The sequence below is a fragment of the Bombina bombina genome, chromosome 2 (genome assembly GCF_027579735.1).
Source record: "Bombina bombina isolate aBomBom1 chromosome 2, aBomBom1.pri, whole genome shotgun sequence".
NCBI lineage: Eukaryota > Metazoa > Chordata > Amphibia > Anura > Bombinatoridae > Bombina > Bombina bombina.
This window is the reverse complement of record NC_069500.1, coordinates 1,251,952,678-1,251,970,244: the sequence shown is the minus strand read 5'-3', so window position 1 is coordinate 1,251,970,244 and position 17,567 is coordinate 1,251,952,678. Positions and strand designations below refer to the sequence as shown.

The window sequence follows — 17,567 nt, the reverse complement described above, 5'->3', positions numbered from 1 at the left end:
AGTCAGTTTCATATTTGGGATAAATGCATTTGTTTCAATCATTTTTTCTTACCTTAAAAAATTTGACTTTTTCCCTGTGGGCTGTTAGGCTCGCGGGGGCAGAAAATGCTTCATTTTATTGCGTCATTCTTGGCGCGGACTTTTTTGGCGCAAAATTTTTTTCTGTTTCCGGCGTCATACGTGTCGCCGGAAGTTGCGTCATTTTTTGACGTTTTTTTGCGTCAAAAATGTCGGCGTTCCGGATGTGGCGTCATTTTTGGCGCCAAAAGCATTTAGGCGCCAAATAATGTGGGCGTCTTTTTTGGCGCTAAAAAATATGGGCGTCATTTTTGTCTCCACATTATTTAAGTCTCATTATTTATTGCTTCTGGTTGCTAGAAGCTTGTTCTCTGGCATTTTTTTCCCATTCCTGAAACTGTCATTTAAGGAATTTGATCAATTTTGCTTTATATGTTGTTTTTTTCTTTTACATATTGCAAGATGTTCCACGTTGCAACTGAGTCAGAAGATACTTCAGGAAAATCACTGCACAGTGCTGGAGCTACCAAGCTAAGTGTATCTGCTATAAACTTTTGGTATCTGTTTCTCCAGCTGTTATTTGTATTGCATGTCATGTCAAACTTATTAATGCAGATAAAATTTCCTTTAGTACTGTTACATTACCTGTTGCTGTTCCGTCAACATCTAATTTTCAGAGTGTTCCTGATAACATAAGAGATTTTATTTTTTAAATCCATTAAGAAGGCTATGTCTGTTATTTCTCCTTCTAGTATACATAAAAGTCTTTTAAAACTTCTCTTTTTTCAGATGAATTTTTAAATGAACATCATCATTCTGATACTGATAATGGTTCTTCTGGTTCAGAGGTTTCTGTCTCAGAGGTTGATGCTGATAAATCTTTGTATTTGTTCAAGATGGAATTTATTCGTTCTTTACTTAAAGAAGTGTTATTTGCATTAGAAATAGAGGATTCTGGTCCTCTTGATACTAAATGTAAACGTTTAAATAAGGTTTTTAAATCTCCTGTAGTTATTCCAGAAGTGTTTTATCTCCCTGATGCTATTTCTGAAGTAATTTCCAGGGAATGGAATAATTTGGGTAATTTATTTACTCCTTCTAGACGTTTAAGCAAATTATATCCTGTGCCATCTGACAGATTAGAGTTTTTTTGGGACAAAAATCCCTAAGGTTATGGGGCTGTCTCTACTCCTGCTAATGTACTACTATTCCTACGGCAGATAGTACTTAATTTAAGGATCCTTTAGATAGGAAAATTGAATCCTTTCTAAGAAAAGCTTCCTTATGTTCAGGTAATCTTCTAGACCTGCTATATTTTTAGCGGATGTTGCTGCAGCTTCAACTTTTTGGTTAGAAGCTTTAGCGCAACAAGTAACAGATCATAATTTTATAGCATTATTATTATGCAAAGAATTTTATTGGTGATACCATCTTTTGATATCATTAGAGTTGATGTCAGGTATATGTCTCTAGCTATTTTAGCTAGAAAAGCTTTATGGATTAAACTTGGAATGCTGACATGTCTTCTAAGTCAACTTTGCTTTCCCTTTCTTTCCAGGGTAAATAATCATTTTCGTTCCTTTCCTCACAACAAGGAACAAAAGCCTGATCCTTCATCCTCAGGAGCGGTATCAGTTTGGAAACTATTTCCAGTTTGGAATATATCCAAGCCTTATAGAAACCTATAGCCAACTCCTAAGTACCTATGAAGGTGCGGCCCTTATTCCAGCTCAGCTGGTATGGGGCAGATTACGTTTTCTTCAAAGAAATTTGGATCAATTCCGTTCTTAATCTCTGGTTTCAGAAACATTGTTTCAGAAAGGTACAGAATTGGCTTCAAGTTAAGGCCTCCTGCTAAGAGATTCTTTTCTTTCCCGTGTCCCAGTTAACACAGCAAAGGCTCAGCATTTCTGAAATGTGTTTCAGATCTAGAGTTGGCTGGAGTATTTATGCCAGTTCCAGTTCTGGAACAGGGGCTGGGGTTTTATTTTATCTCTTCATTGTACCAAAGAAGGTCAATTCCTTCAGACCAGTTCCGGATCTATCATTATTGAATCGTTATGTTAGGATACCAACATTCAAGATGGTTACTGTAGGACTATCCTGCCTTTTGTTTAGCAAGGGCATTATATGTCTACAATAGATTTACAGGATGTGTATCTGCATATTCCGATTCATCCAGTTCACTTTTAGTGTCTGAGATTCTCTTTTTAGACAAGCATTACCAGTTTTGTGGCTCTACCGTTTGGCCTAGCCTCAGTTCCAAGAATTTTTTTCAAAGGTTCTCGGTGCCCTTCTTTCTGTAATCAGAGAATAGGGTTTTGGTATTTCCTTATTTGGACGATATCTTGGTACTTGCTCAGTCTTCTCATTTTCGAAGAATCTCATACGAATCGACTTGTGTTGTTTCTTCAAGTTCATGGTTGGAGGATCAATTTACCAATCAGTTCATTGATTCCTCAGACAAGGGTAACCTTTTTAGGTTTCTAGATAAATTCAGTGTCTATGACTCTGTCCTTGTCAGACAGGAGAAGTTTAACATTGATATCAGCTTGTCAAAAACTTCAGTCACAATCATTCCCTTTGGTAGCCTTATGCATGGAAATGTTGGGTCTTAGGACTGCCGCATCAGATGCGATCTCCTTTGCTCGTTTTCACATGCGACCTCTTCAGCTCTGTATGCTGAACCAATGGTGCAGGGATTACTCAAAGATATCTCAATTAATATCTTTAAACCAATTTTACGACACTCTCTGACATGGTGGACAGATCACCATCGTTTAGTTCAGGGGGCTTCTTTGTTCTTCCGACCTGGACTATAATCTCAACAGATGCAAGTCTTACAGGTTGGGGAGCTGTGTGGGGGTCTCTGACGGCACAAGGGGTTTGGGAATCTCAGGAGGTGAGATTTCCGATCAATATTTTGGAACTCCGTGCAATTTTCAGAGCTCTTCAGTCTTGGCCTCTTCTGAAGAGAGAGTTGTTCATTTGTTTTCAGATAGACAATGTCACAACTGTGGCATACATCAATCATCAAGGAGGGACTCACAGTCCTCTGGCTATGAAAGAAGTATCTCGAATTTTGGTTTAGGCGGAATCCAGCTCCTGTCTAATCTCTGCGGTTCATATCCCAGGTATGGACAATTGGAAAGCGGATTATCTCAGTCGCCAAACGTTGCATCCGGGCGAATGGTCTCTTCACCCAGAGGTATTTCTTCAGATTGTTCAAATGTGGGAACTTCCAGAAATAGATCTGATGGCTTCTCATCTAAACAAGAAACTTCCCAGGTATCTGTCCAGATCCCGGGATCCTCAGGCGGAGGCAGTGGATGCATTATGTCTTCCTTGGAAGTATCATCCTGCCTATATCTTTCCGCCTCTAGTTCTTCTTCCAAGAGTAATCTCCAAGATTCTGAAGGAATGCTCGTTTGTTCTGCTGGTAGCTCCGGCATGGCCTCACAGGTTTTGGTATGCGGATCTTGTCCGGATGGCCTCTTGCCAACCGTGGACTCTTCCGTTAAGACCAGACCTTTTGTCTCAAGGTCCTTTTTTCCATCAGGATCTGAAATCCTTAAATTTAAAGGTATGGAGATTGAACGCTTGATTCTTGGTCAAAGAGGTTTCTCTGACTCTGTGATTAATACTATGTTACAGGCTCGTAAATCTGTATCCAGAGAGATATATTATAGAGTCTGGAAGACTTGTATTTCTTGGTGTCTTTCTCATCATTTTTCTTGGCATTCTTTTAGAATACCAAGAATATTACAGTTTCTTCAGGATGGTTTAGATAAGGGTTTGTCCGCAAGTTCCTTGAAAGGTCAAATCTCTGCTCTTTCTGTTCTTTTTCACAGAAAGATTGCTATTCTTCCTGATATTCATTGTTTTGTACAAGCTTTGGTTCGTATAAAGCCTGTCATTAAGTCAATTTCTCCTCCTTGGAGTTTGAATTTGGTTCTGGGGGCTCTTCAAGCTCCTCCATTTGAACCTATGCATTCATTGGATATTAAATTACTTTCTTGGAAAGTTTTGTTCCTTTTGGCCATCTCTTCTGCCAGAAGAGTTTCTGAATTATCTGCTCTTTCTTGTGAGTCTCCTTTTCTGATTTTTCATCAGGATAAGGCGGTGTTGCGAACTTCTTTTGAATTTTTACCTAAGTTGTGAATTCCAACAACATTAGTAGAGACATTGTGGTTCCTTCATTATGTCCTAATCCTAAGAATTCTAAGGAGAAATCGTTGCATTCTTTGGATGTTATTAGAGCTTTGAAATATTATGTTGAAGCTACTAAGTCTTTCCGAAAGACTTCTAGTTTATTTGTTATCTTTTCCGGTTTTAGAAAGGCCAGAAAACTTCTGCCATTTCTTTGGCATCTTGGTTGAAATCTTTAATTCATCTTGCCTATGTTGAGTCGGGTAAGACTCCGCCTCATAGGATTACAGCTCATTCTACTAGGTCAGTTTCTACTTCCTGGGCGTTTAGGAATGAAGCTTCGGTTGATTAGATTTCACAGCGATTCACATTCCGGATGTGGACAACTGGGAAGCAGATTTCCTCAGCAGACAATCCTTTCATCCTGGGGAATGGTCTCTCCATCCCGAGGTGTTTGAGGAGATTTGCAAGAGATGGGGGATGCCGGCAATAGATCTCATGGTGTCCCGACTCAATTCCAAGCTACCCAGATACGGGTCGCGGTCCAGGGATCCACAGGCAGAGCTGATAGATGCATTAGCAGTGCCTTGGAGGTTCAAACTAGTTTAAATTTTTCCACCGTTACCACTTCTACCTCGGGTAGTGGCCTGCATCAAGCAGGAGCAAGCTTCAGCGATCCTAATTGCCCCATCGTGGCCGCAAAGGATGTGGTTTGCGGGTCTGGTGGGGATGTCCTCATCTCCTCCATGTTACCTTGTCGCAGAGATCTGCTGGAACAGGGTCCCTTTGTTCATCAGAATCTTGATTCTCTGAGGCTGACTGCGTGGTAATTGAACGCTTAGTCCTAGACGGTTTGGAGAAGGGACTTGCCGCTAGTTCCTTAAAGGGACAGATTTCGGCTCTATCTGTGTTATTACAGAAGAGGATCGCTGAGCTTCCAGATATATATTCTTTTGTTCAGGCTCTGTCTAGAATCAGGCCTGTGTTTAGACATTTCGCTCCTCCTTGGAGTTTAAATCTGGTTCTTAAGGTTTTGCAGAGGGCTCCGAATGAGCCCATGCATTCAGTTGACATTAAGTTACTGTATTAGAAGGTTCTTTTTCTACTGGCTATTGTTTCGGCTCGCAGACTCTGAGATGACGGCCTTGCAATTTAATCCTCCTCCTTCGAAGGAACGATTACTTCATAATCTGGATGTGGTTCATGCTTTAAAATTCTATCTTCAGGCCACAAAGGATTTTAGACAGACTTTGGCGTTGTTTATTGTCTATTCTGGGAAGTGCAGAGGGCAGAAGGCTTCTTCCACTTCCCTATCGTTTTGGTTGAGGAGCATTATTCGCTTAGCATATGAAACCGCGGGAAAACCTCCTCCAGAGGATTACGGTTCATTCAACTAGAGCTGTGGCTTCATCTTGGGCCTTCAAGAATGAGGCCTCTATGGAGCAGATTTGTAGGGCAGCTACCTGGTCCTCTTTACATTTTACATTACATTTTTCAAAGTTTTACAAATTTGACGTTTTTGCTTCGGCTAAAGCAGCTTTTGGGAGAAAGGTTTTGCAGGCTGTGGTGCCCTCAGAATAGGGTCCGCCTCTCTCTTCCTCCCGTTTTCATTCAGTGTCCTCTAGAGCTTGGGTATATGTTTCCCACAAGTAAGGAATATTAAGATGGAAAACATAAATTATGATTACCTGATCACTTTTCTCCATTTAGTGGACCAACATTTTTTGTTCTTCTGGCACCATTTATACCCTGATATTTCTCCTACTGTTCCTTGTTCCCTCGGCAGAATGATTGGGGAATGAGTGCGGGAGGTATTTAAGCCTTTGGCTAGGGTGTCTTTGCCTCCTCCTGGTGGCCAGGTTCTGGATTCCTCATACAGATGGAAAGGAAATTATCAGGTAAGCATAATTTATGTTTTTCTGTAATGTGGCTGCCCCCCCCACCTCAATAGCCTACCCCCCTCCCAGATCCCTTTCTTAACATTTATTAACCCCCCTTTCCCTCTCCCTCCATCCTATCATCTTCAATGCATTTGTTAATGTACTAAAGTGCCCACACGCGCACTCCCAACCACTTGCGCGCACCGGATATGGAGGGTCAGGAAGTGATCCAGCGATGGGCTACCCACCTGCTTCCCTGCTATGGCTCCCACCCACTAACGATCGACAACATCGTTGGCCGATGCAGGGAGGGCCACCAAGTGTGTCTCTGCTTCGGTGGGTAAAAAAAGGTATTACAGTGATATCAAGGCATCACTGCAATACCTTGAAAGCGGCTGGAAGCGATCACGATCGCTTCCAACGCTTGAAACCCCAAGGACGTACGTCATTAAGTGACATTTTTTGTAGGACACACCCTGTACGTCCTTGGTCGTTAAAGGGACATTATACACTCATTTTTTCTTTGCATAAATGTTTTGTAGATTATCTATTTATATAGCCCATAAAGTTTTTAAAAAAAAATAAATGTATAGTTTTGCTTATTTTTAAAGAACATTGCTCTGATTTTCAGACTCCTAACCAAGCCCCAAAGTTTTATGTGAATACTGTCAGCTACCTTCTCCAGCTTGCTCCTGTTTGTGTAAAGGGTCTTTTCATATGCAAAAGAAGGGGGAGGAGGGGAGTGTCTTATTTGCCACTTGCAGTGGGCTTTCCAGCTGCCTTTTCGACAGAACCAAACTGACAGCTTCTAAGTAAGTTTTTAAACAGTTTTATACTGGATTTTTATATCAGTATCTGTGCATCTTATTCTTTATAGTAGTGTCTATTACATGCAGTTATATGAAAATGAGTGTATACTGTCCCTTTAAGGGTTTAAGGAACTGGTACAAAATTATTGGTTTTATAATGCAGCTTAGTTTTTGGTTTTGTAGTGTCATCATTTTACTCAGAATTCTTTTTTTTTATCTGGTGCTAGGTAGCTAAATAAAAATCAAGGTGCTTTGGGTTTAAAAGTAGCAAGAGACTGGCATTACAGAAAATTGACAGTTTGAATACATATGTATTTTTCATTCTTTGTATGAATATTTACTGTCCCTGCAAAACAGCACAGCCAGTCATGACAAACACACAGGGCTCCATTTATAAACCATTGTGGTGCAAGCTAGCTCATGTGAGCCTGCAACCATAAGAAGCAGCAATCTTAAGACCCATTTGATCAGGACGATAGATAAACATGCTGTCGCGCAATTGGTTGTGCAACACCAGGGGGTGGGGCTACATAAGGACTTGCTAGTGCAATGGTAAATACATAAAGCAAATACCACCTTGCAAATCCACAACCTTCAATGCCTCCTGTTTGTTAAATAGGAAATACAATGTTGAAATATGATGCTCAAGTACTGTATATCTTCAAATGTGATTTTCATATCACAATGCACTGTAGGTGATTTTATATTTAAGTAAGTAGCAAAAAAAACTAATCTTGTAAATAAAACTGCACTGACACTAACACCAGTCACAGTGAAACTAAACATTGGACACAATTTTACCTAGAGTAACCTCTCAATTTAAAACGGTGGTACTATAAAGATAATCCTGGACAGAAATGCACTTAAAGTGATATAATGTATTTCAAACCATAGATGCCGTAATGAATGTGTTCATTCGTTTCCATGCTCTTTATGGTGTCTCCAAAAAACAGGTCCAGAAATGCTTTTATCATTTGTTTTTTTTACAGAGTGGTCTTTCCAGTGGGAGGCCAATGTTTCCACTTTGGGTGGGGGTAAATATATACTTAGTGTGACAAGTGGGTCCAAGATATTGTGTTCTTCATGTACAAAATAAGTTTCAATTTGCTATTTCCATCCAACAGTTTTTTCCAATCACAAATTCATTCAGATCCCTCTTCATTTTGGCTTTTCTGAACACAGCGAAGGCCTTTTTTTCTTGCAGGCATAATTAACCACTTGCACAAATGGGAATTATTGCATTATTTAAATATGTATTGTGTCAAAACAAGAGGGACAATTTCATTCTATTTTGGTGTCTGGCATCCATTGTGAGGACTTCCCAGTTGTGGTCCCAGTCAGGGTAGATAATGTTCTTGGTTATACCTTAAACACAAGGGACATGGTCTTCCAGAGAGGCAATAACCCTCCTAAATATTCAGGAACTCAGGGTAATCTGTCTTGCCCTGCTTCAGTGCAGGTCTTTGCAGTAAAAGTCCAGCTGCTTTGTGGGTATTCACTAAAATCCTGACCAGGACAGCTGCATGTTCTGAATCTTTTCATATCCTTTTCTGAATACTTGCAAAGTGTACTCCCTCAGCTTACAGTCAGGAATATATAATTTCATGAGAGAGTTTTGTTTATCTTTTTGTATTTTTTCAATCTCACTGGTCCCTGTTATTCCTTCAATTAATCTCATGGCCTTGATATAAAAAAGTAATGATCTTCCACTGCAGAACCAAGGTTGCCCAAGCAGCCTTTATAGATCCACTAACCATCCTTTGGAACTTTTCCTTATTTGAATTTGTCCATCCATTGTCATAAAACACAGAGTTCTGCACAAGACTGGGAAAAGTCAAAACACAATTATCATTCCATCACACTGGCCTTGAAAGTCTTGGTTTGCATATTTGATCTTGCTTTCTATGGATCCCTACATGGATTCTCTTCTACACCTGTACCTTTTATATTAGGGTGCATTCTTCTAACTTGAATTGCCAGTTTTAATTATGATAGCCTAGTTGCTTAAAGTAAAAGTCAATCCTAGCATTTTTGAAACGCTAGGATGGACTATTGAAACAAATAGAAAGCTTCTTTATTTGTTTCAACAGATTGCCATTCTTAGCTGCTAATGAAGCCCACAACAAAAAACATTTTTGCTAAGAGGTGACGTTTTCACCTCATGGCAAATAGCCATGCAGTAAATCTGGCTCCCAAGGGCGCCAAGCCGGATTTACCACACGGCTATTGGCTAAGAGGTGAAAACGTTACCTCTCAAGCAAAACCGCGATCTGCCGTGGGCTTCCTTAGCAGCTCAGAACGGCGATTGGTTGAAACAAATAAAGGAGCTTTTTACATGAAGTATCTTATACTTCATGAATGAAAGTCCCCTTTATTTGTTTCAATAGTCAATCCTAGCGTTTCAAAAACTTTTACTTTAACAACCAGGCTATTATAGTTAAAACTGGCAATTCAAGTTAGAAGAATGCACCCTAATATAATAATATAATAAAACGCTAGGGTTGACTTTCACTTTAATGACAGATAAGGAAAAAAATCCCCAATTTATCTTACATCAAGCTCTTATGAGTGTAGTCAGAGCAATTTTCCACCTACTTAATTTACTAGAGTCCGATAAGCAGTCACATGAATTGGTTTCTGTCAATCATGTAGTAAGTGCATGATATCGGAAGTTCACAATATTTTGCTGAATGGCTTAGTGGATACACCTGAGTTTAGCTCTTTCTCCTGTGTTGTAAAAATATTTAAAAAGCTGAAACGGGAGGTGCCGTCTGGTATGTTTTGTACTACCACTGAGTTTGTGGGGTACAAAACGGGGTTAAAAATTATATGGATCATGAGAGACACATTTGCTTGCATCATATATATCAGGAGTATACATACCCTAGAAATTACATTTTTTATTTATTATACTTATTAGGAGTACCAAGACACCATCGTGGGGAAATTTGGAAGTTTTTGGCAGAGCAATATCAGCTACGACATCAGATGCCAAGTAAAAATCTATTACAGGACATCCCGTACAAAGAACTACTAAAGCAACTGACCACTCAGCAGCATGCAATACTGATTGATCTGGGTAAGTGACTATGGCAGCCATTAAAATAGTATTCTTTAAGAAACAGTGAAACACACTTTCTGTGTAGTAGATTTATTATTTGAGTATTGCAGTATGCAATGATGTCTTTTACTATGCAGTGTTAGTCCAATAAAAAAGGTAAGCTATTGAGAGAGTGTCCTCTCTTCCTAAGATTTGAAGCATTACTGATCAATACTATTAGTGACCCAGATATTTATTTTGTATTGTTTCCTGAAGGTAACAACTTACAGCTTTGGTTATGTTAACTGCAGAAAGTTTTTTAGATAGTAATTACACTGACCATACCTACTGATGTTCAGAAAATGTTTATCTGCCAAAAACAAGCACAAGATTCTCATAAACCTCTTAATAATATTTTGGGAAGATGTCTAAAGATTTGCTCAATAAGAACTCAACCACAGGAACCCGGGCACATGTATTTCTTTCATAAGGTGGTGAGAGTCCACAATCATTGTGTGGGATTTAATTCCTGCCACTAGGAGGATGCAAAGATACCACAAACACTAAGAGCTTTTTAACCCTCCCACTTCATTGTATATATGTTTGGTTTTTTCTTTGCCTCCCACAAGTAGGTAAAAATTTGAGGTGGTCCTGATTCTACGTTGAAAGGAGTTCTCAGACCTATGAGAGACCCGTTACCCCTTCAAACAGCAATCAAGACTTGAACAGAGTGGTGTATGGAGTACTCGGTAGTGACGCCATATTTCCCTAAGGGATTTTATTCAGCCTTCCTCAGGTGTTACAGGTACTTGTCCCTAGCCTCATCCTGTTTGGTCGTCGTTGTACTCCTGTTCCAGATCTTTTGCTGTTACTTGCACAGCACTGGATAGGCTTTCTACTGTAGGCATTTTTTCTCTCAGCTGGTAAGCTCAGTATAGTGGGTGCTATTTTGGGAAGTACAGAGCACTCACATAGCCCGCAGGCTATTAGTGGGTACATGTTAATGTATAGCATAGCTAGGGGACATTCTGGGTTACACACAGTTATGTTTAACTTCTTATACATTATATAGTAGGTGTACAGATTTACACTGTTAATAAGGGGTACTTATGCAGGCAAGCAGGTGCAAATTAATTAATGAGTACCCTTAACATTTCAAGAGCTTTGAGGCTTTATTATCCAATTATTTGTTTAACTATTCTCATTATTTGGGGTTAATTTGCAATGTATTGCTGACAATGGATTTCAGTATTTGTTGTTAATAATCCCACTCTGCACTAAAGAAAATTAGTTTTCTATTACAATCTGTTGTGTTTCTCTGTGTGTTTCAATATTCCTGGATAATGGAGTCAAATAAGGCTGTCCCCTCTGGATTTGTGTCAGACTTTTCAGAGGGAAATCATCAGATTAAATATTTCTTACAGACCACGTGTACTCTTTGCAAAGTTGTTTCAGTTGTCCTCCAGCTCAACTATGCTGTACCTGTGTGAGTCATGTAATGCGTTTGTGTCAGTCTTTTCCTATTTTTTTTCGCTTAAGGTGTTTGTCCTACTCCTGTATGTATTTCACAGTGAGCTCCCATGGACTTTTCTCCAGAGTTCAAAAATGATCTTTGTTCTACTGTAAATTAGGTTTTAGCGGCTATGTCTCTGCCAAGTAAGCATAAATGCAAATTTATTGATTCTATGTGATCAGAAGATTTGATGATCCCGCAAGTTTTTACTCCGCATAGAGAGATTCCTGATATTTTTCATGACTCTTCGTCTGAAAATTCATATTATTCTTCATACGTTTGATCATTTACGTTTCCAACTATGTGAAGTCCTTCAAACCTTGGGCCGCATGGATTAAAAGATTTCTGAGAAAAAGCCAGTTTATCAGGTCAATTTCATTTTTAAGCCTTCTCCAAAATTTCCTGAAGTATTTCCAGTCCGTGAATAGATTTCAGAAATAATCTCCAAAGAATGGGATAAACCTGGTATCCCCTTTTCTCAGTCTAAGTTTAAAATAATTTTTCCCAAGAATGATGGAGCCATTTTTACTCTCGCCTACCATCCATTAGAGGATAGCAAATCCTTCAAGGACCCTATGGATAGCAAATTAGAGGCTTTTTACAGAAAGTTATCTCTTTAAGCTGGCTATAGTGTGTGTGCAAGAGCTGCAGCCTTGTGGTGTGATTAATTTGCTGATCTTATCTCAGACCAGCCTTCTGTGGAAGGCTTACAGAGCTGCATTAAATTGCTATGCACCACTAACAACTTTATCTGTGATGCAGTTGTGTATATTGTTCAGATTAATGCAAAAAACATGAATCTCTCTGTTTTGACCAGAAGAGCCTTATGGCTCAAGTCTTGGGGGCCGATTTATGATGGGCCAAATGGGGCCATCTCGCCCTGTTTCCACACGAGCCTTTGGGCTCGCCGCAAACCGCAGTTATGAAGCAGCGGTTAAGACCTTAACTGTATCCGCTGCCTCTTAACGGTGTACAGCAATCAACCCGATCCTATATGATTGGGTTGATTGACACCCCTTGCTAGCGGCCGCGAAACTGCAAGGGGCAGCATTGCACAAGCAGTTCACCATTCAGCGATGTCTGGCGGACATAATACGCTGCAGCGTATAATGTCTGCCAGGCAATAATAAATCGGCCACTTGGTCTGCAACCATAATTTCCAAGAACAGATTATTGACTCTTCCTTTCCAAGGAAAGATTTTTTTGGTCTCAGGTCTGGACTCTAATTTCCACTATTACTTGGGGGTAAGGGTGCCTTTCTTCCTCAAGATAAGAGATTGAAGAGTAAGAACAGATCTAGGGCATGAAAGTTCCACTAGTCCTGGACGAGTAAGGATTTGCAACAGATGTGTACAAAATGTGACTTTTATCTATCTTTATCATTGAGTTGACTAGTAACTTTTTCCCTCTGGGCTAGTAGCTTTTAATCCCTAGGAAACTATAGTGATATTTTTCCACAAAATACATATACAGATATAGAATTGTACTTGAAATTCTAAATTATATTTTTGTATATACTTTCCACCCTACTGCATTTACATTGTTACCCTGCCTACTATTGTATGTAGCGTTAGAGTTCAATTAATATTCTCATTAAAACACATACAATGCTGCTAAAGATCCTTTTATGAGGGGAAACTTAGAATTTCTTAAAATCGTTCTTGTGTTTCTAGATGGCAATATAGTTTATCCTGTCAGTCACTTTTTAATGATATGTTTTGGAACAGAATTGTGTTTTATTGAAAATACTGAGTGCTAGGCGATGTGAGAAATACAATCATTAAAACAAACTTTCCCTTTGAACTGCAGAAGGACAGGCTTGCTTTGTGTGAGAAATAATTGGTTTATTATTATTTTTGTAATTAAATTGCAATTGACATTTATAAGCTGTATTTTAAATGTTTTTTGCCTTAAATAATATTTCAAATTATTTGTATTTTAGAATTACCAAACATTATTGGAATATAACTTAAAATATTTGCTCCATAAAGGTTTAGTGCGTTTAATTTTCAGAGTATTTGTTACAGTGGCAAAACCTTGTTTAATATAGTAGATGAGGCTGAAAGAGGACCATCGAGTTCAACCCATATAGATACTTGATTTACAAAAAAAAGCTCAAATTGAGCTTAAAGGGACAGTCAACACCAGAATTTTTGTTGTTTAAAAAGAAAGATAATCCCTTTATTACCCATTCCCCAGTTTTGCATATCCAACACAGTTATAATAATACACGTTTTACCTCTGTAATTATCTTGTATCTAAGCCTCTGCTGACTGCCCCCTTATTTCAGTTCTTTTGACAGACATGCAGTTTAGCCAATCAGTGCTCACTCCTAGGTCACTTTACGTGCATGAGCTCAATGTTATCTATATGAAACATGTGAACTAATGCCCTCTAGTGGTCAAAATGTATTCAGATTAGAGGCAGTCTTCAAGGTCTAAGAAATTAGCATATGAACCTCCTAGGTGTAGCTTTCAACTAAGAATACCAAGAGAACAAAGCAAAATTGGTGATAAAAGTAAAATGGGAAGTTGTTTAAAATTGCATGCCCTATTTAAATCATGAAAGTTTTTTTTGGACTTGACTGTCCCTTTAAAATGGTGACATTTTAATTTGGACTTTACTATCCCTTTAACTTTCATGATTCAGATAGGGCTTGTAATTTTAAACTCCTTTTTAATTTACATTTAAAATCAAATTTTGATTTGTACCCTTGTTGTTCTTAGTTGAAAGATAAACCTAAGACGACTCATATGCTAATTTCTAAGCCCTTGAAGGCTGCACGTGAAGTTATTTAAGAGTCAGCACTAATTGCCTGAAATGCAAGTCTGTAAAAAGATCTGAGATAAGGAGGCAGTCAGCAGAAGCTTAGATACAAGGTGATTACAGAGGTAAAAAGTATATTTCTATAACAGTGTTGAGTATGCAAAACTGGGAAATTGTAAATAAAGGGATTATCTATCTTTTTAAACAATAACATTTTTGGTGTTTATTATCCCTTTAACACAAGCAATAATATACCCAAATTCTGTTTCTAGGCAGAAATGTATCCAAACCATTTTTAAATGTATCTAAGGTATTAGCATTTCAAATTAAACTACAATTATGATTCACAATCATAATGCTGCTTTATTTTGTAGTCACCTTGTGATTGAAAGTCATAGCGGTCCATTTAATATCTTGCCGGCATACAGTGTTCCCAGCTAGGCTATATATATATATATATATATTTCTTTCATGTAATTAGCAAGAGTCCATGAGCTAGTGACGTATGGGATATACATTCCTACCAGGAGGGGCAAAGTTTCCCAAACCTCAAAATGCCTATAAATACACCCCTCACCACACCCACAAATCAGTTTTACAAACTTTGCCTCCTATGGAGGTGGTGAAGTAAGTTTGTGCTAGATTCTACGTTGATATGCGCTCTGCAGCAGGTTGGAGCCCGGTTTTCCTCTCAGCGTGCAGTGAATGTCAGAGGGATGTGAGGAGAGTATTGCCTGTTTGAATTCAATGATCTCCTTCTACGGGGTCTATTTCATAGGTTCTCTGTTATCGGTCTTAGAGATTCATCTCTTACCTCCCTTTTCAGATCGACGATATACTCTTTTATATATATATATATATATATATATATATATATATATGCGGTTAACAGAAAGGAGAACTGCACCCCTGAGAGAGAACAAAAGCTAGAATAACTTCCATGCCTGTTCATTTATATTGCAACTCAGGGTGCTCGTTCTTTTAGCACACTATGCCCCTTCACAGAGAAAAAATATCCTGTAGCATATCAGTCTGATCCTGCCCAATGACAGTCCAGCGCCGAAATACCAGGCAATTCTTCTCTGAACAAGGGAAGCAACAACCCCAGACGATCGTTTCGGCCTTCTATGGGCCTCGTCAGTGAGGTGCAGTTGTATCTCTCTAAGGGCATGTGTGCACGGGGTCCACGTCTGGATTACCCATTACTCTTAGGGAGACCCAAGGGTAATTTACATATGCGGTTAACAGAAAGGAGAACTGCACCCCTGAGATAGAACAAAAGCTAGAATAACTTCCATGCCTGTTCATTTATATTGCAACTCAGGGTGCTCGTTCTTTTAGCACACTATGCCCCTTCACAGAGAAAAAATATCCTGTAGCATATCAGTCTGATCCTGCCCAATGACAGTCCAGCGCCGAAATACCAGGCAATTCTTCTCTGAACAAGGGAAGCAACAACCCCAGACGATCGTTTCAGCCTTCTATGGGCCTCGTCAGTGAGGTGCAGTTGTATCTCTCTAAGGGCATGTGTGCACGGGGTCCACGTCTGGATTACCCATTACTCTTAGGGAGACCCAAGGGTAATTTACATATGCGGTTAACAGAAAGGAGAACTGCACCCCTGAGATAGAACAAAAGCTAGAATAACTTCCATGCCTGTTCATTTATATTGCAACTCAGGGTGCTCGTTCTTTTAGCACACTATGCCCCTTCACAGAGAAAAAATATCCTGTAGCATATCAGTCTGATCCTGCCCAATGACAGTCCAGCGCCGAAATACCAGGCAATTCTTCTCTGAACAAGGGAAGCAACAACCCCAGACGATCGTTTCGGCCTTCTATGGGCCTCGTCAGTGAGGTGCAGTTGTATCTCTCTAAGGGCATGTGTGCACGGGGTCCACGTCTGGATTACCCATTACTCTTAGGGAGACCCAAGGGTAATTTACATATGCGGTTAACAGAAAGGAGAACTGCACCCCTGAGATAGAACAAAAGCTAGAATAACTTCCATGCCTGTTCATTTATATTGCAACTCAGGGTGCTCGTTCTTTTAGCACACTATGCCCCTTCACAGAGAAAAAATATCCTGTAGCATATCAGTCTGATCCTGCCCAATGACAGTCCAGCGCCGAAATACCAGGCAATTCTTCTCTGAACAAGGGAAGCAACAACCCCAGACGATCGTTTCGGCCTTCTATGGGCCTCGTCAGTGAGGTGCAGTTGTATCTCTCTAAGGGCATGTGTGCACGGGGTCCACGTCTGGATTACCCATTACTCTTAGGGAGACCCAAGGGTAATTTACATATGCGGTTAACAGAAAGGAGAACTGCACCCCTGAGATAGAACAAAAGCTAGAATAACTTCCATGCCTGTTCATTTATATTGCAACTCAGGGTGCTCGTTCTTTTAGCACACTATGCCCCTTCACAGAGAAAAAATATCCTGTAGCATATCAGTCTGATCCTGCCCAATGACAGTCCAGCGCCGAAATACCAGGCAATTCTTCTCTGAACAAGGGAAGCAACAACCCCAGACGATCGTTTCGGCCTTCTATGGGCCTCGTCAGTGAGGTGCAGTTGTATCTCTCTAAGGGCATGTGTGCACGGGGTCAACGTCTGGATTACCCATTACTCTTAGGGAGACCCAAGGGTAATTTACATATGCGGTTAACAGAAAGGAGAACTGCACCCCTGAGATAGAACAAAAGCTAGAATAACTTCCATGCCTGTTCATTTATATTGCAACTCAGGGTGCTCGTTCTTTTAGCACACTATGCCCCTTCACAGAGAAAAAATATCCTGTAGCATATCAGTCTGATCCTGCCCAATGACAGTCCAGCGCCGAAATACCAGGCAATTCTTCTCTGAACAAGGGAAGCAACAACCCCAGACGATCGTTTCGGCCTTCTATGGGTCCTCGTCAGTGAGGTGCAGTTGTATCTCTCTAAGGGCATGTGTGCACGGGGTCCACGTCTGGATTACCCATTACTCTTAGGGAGACCCAAGGGTAATTTACATATGCGGTTAACAGAAAGGAGAACTGCACCCCTGAGATAGAACAAAAGCTAGAATAACTTCCATGCCTGTTCATTTATATTGCAACTCAGGGTGCTCGTTCTTTTAGCACACTATGCCCCTTCACAGAGAAAAAATATCCTGTAGCATATCAGTCTGATCCTGCCCAATGACAGTCCAGCACCGAAATACCAGGCAATTCTTCTCTGAACAAGGGAAGCAACAACCCCAGACGATCGTTTCGGCCTTCTATGGGCCTCGTCAGTGAGGTGCAGTTGTATCTCTCTAAGGGCATGTGTGCACGGGGTACAAGTCTGGATTACCCATTACTCTTAGGGAGACCCAAGGGTAATTTACATATGCGGTTAACAGAAAGGAG

The 17,567-nt window shown here is 39.9% G+C and overlaps 1 protein-coding gene across 1 annotated transcript in view; it reads left to right on the top strand.

Annotated features, from left to right (window-relative positions):
• The window catches only part of TBC1D1 (TBC1 domain family member 1), an 872,759-nt gene that overhangs the window by 728,624 nt on the left and 126,568 nt on the right, over positions 1-17,567 (top strand). Inside the window, exon 15 of the mRNA XM_053700277.1 lies at positions 9,777-9,935. Within this exon, the coding sequence (XP_053556252.1) occupies positions 9,777-9,935 (159 nt within the window). The remainder of the gene's footprint in view (positions 1-9,776; positions 9,936-17,567) is intronic.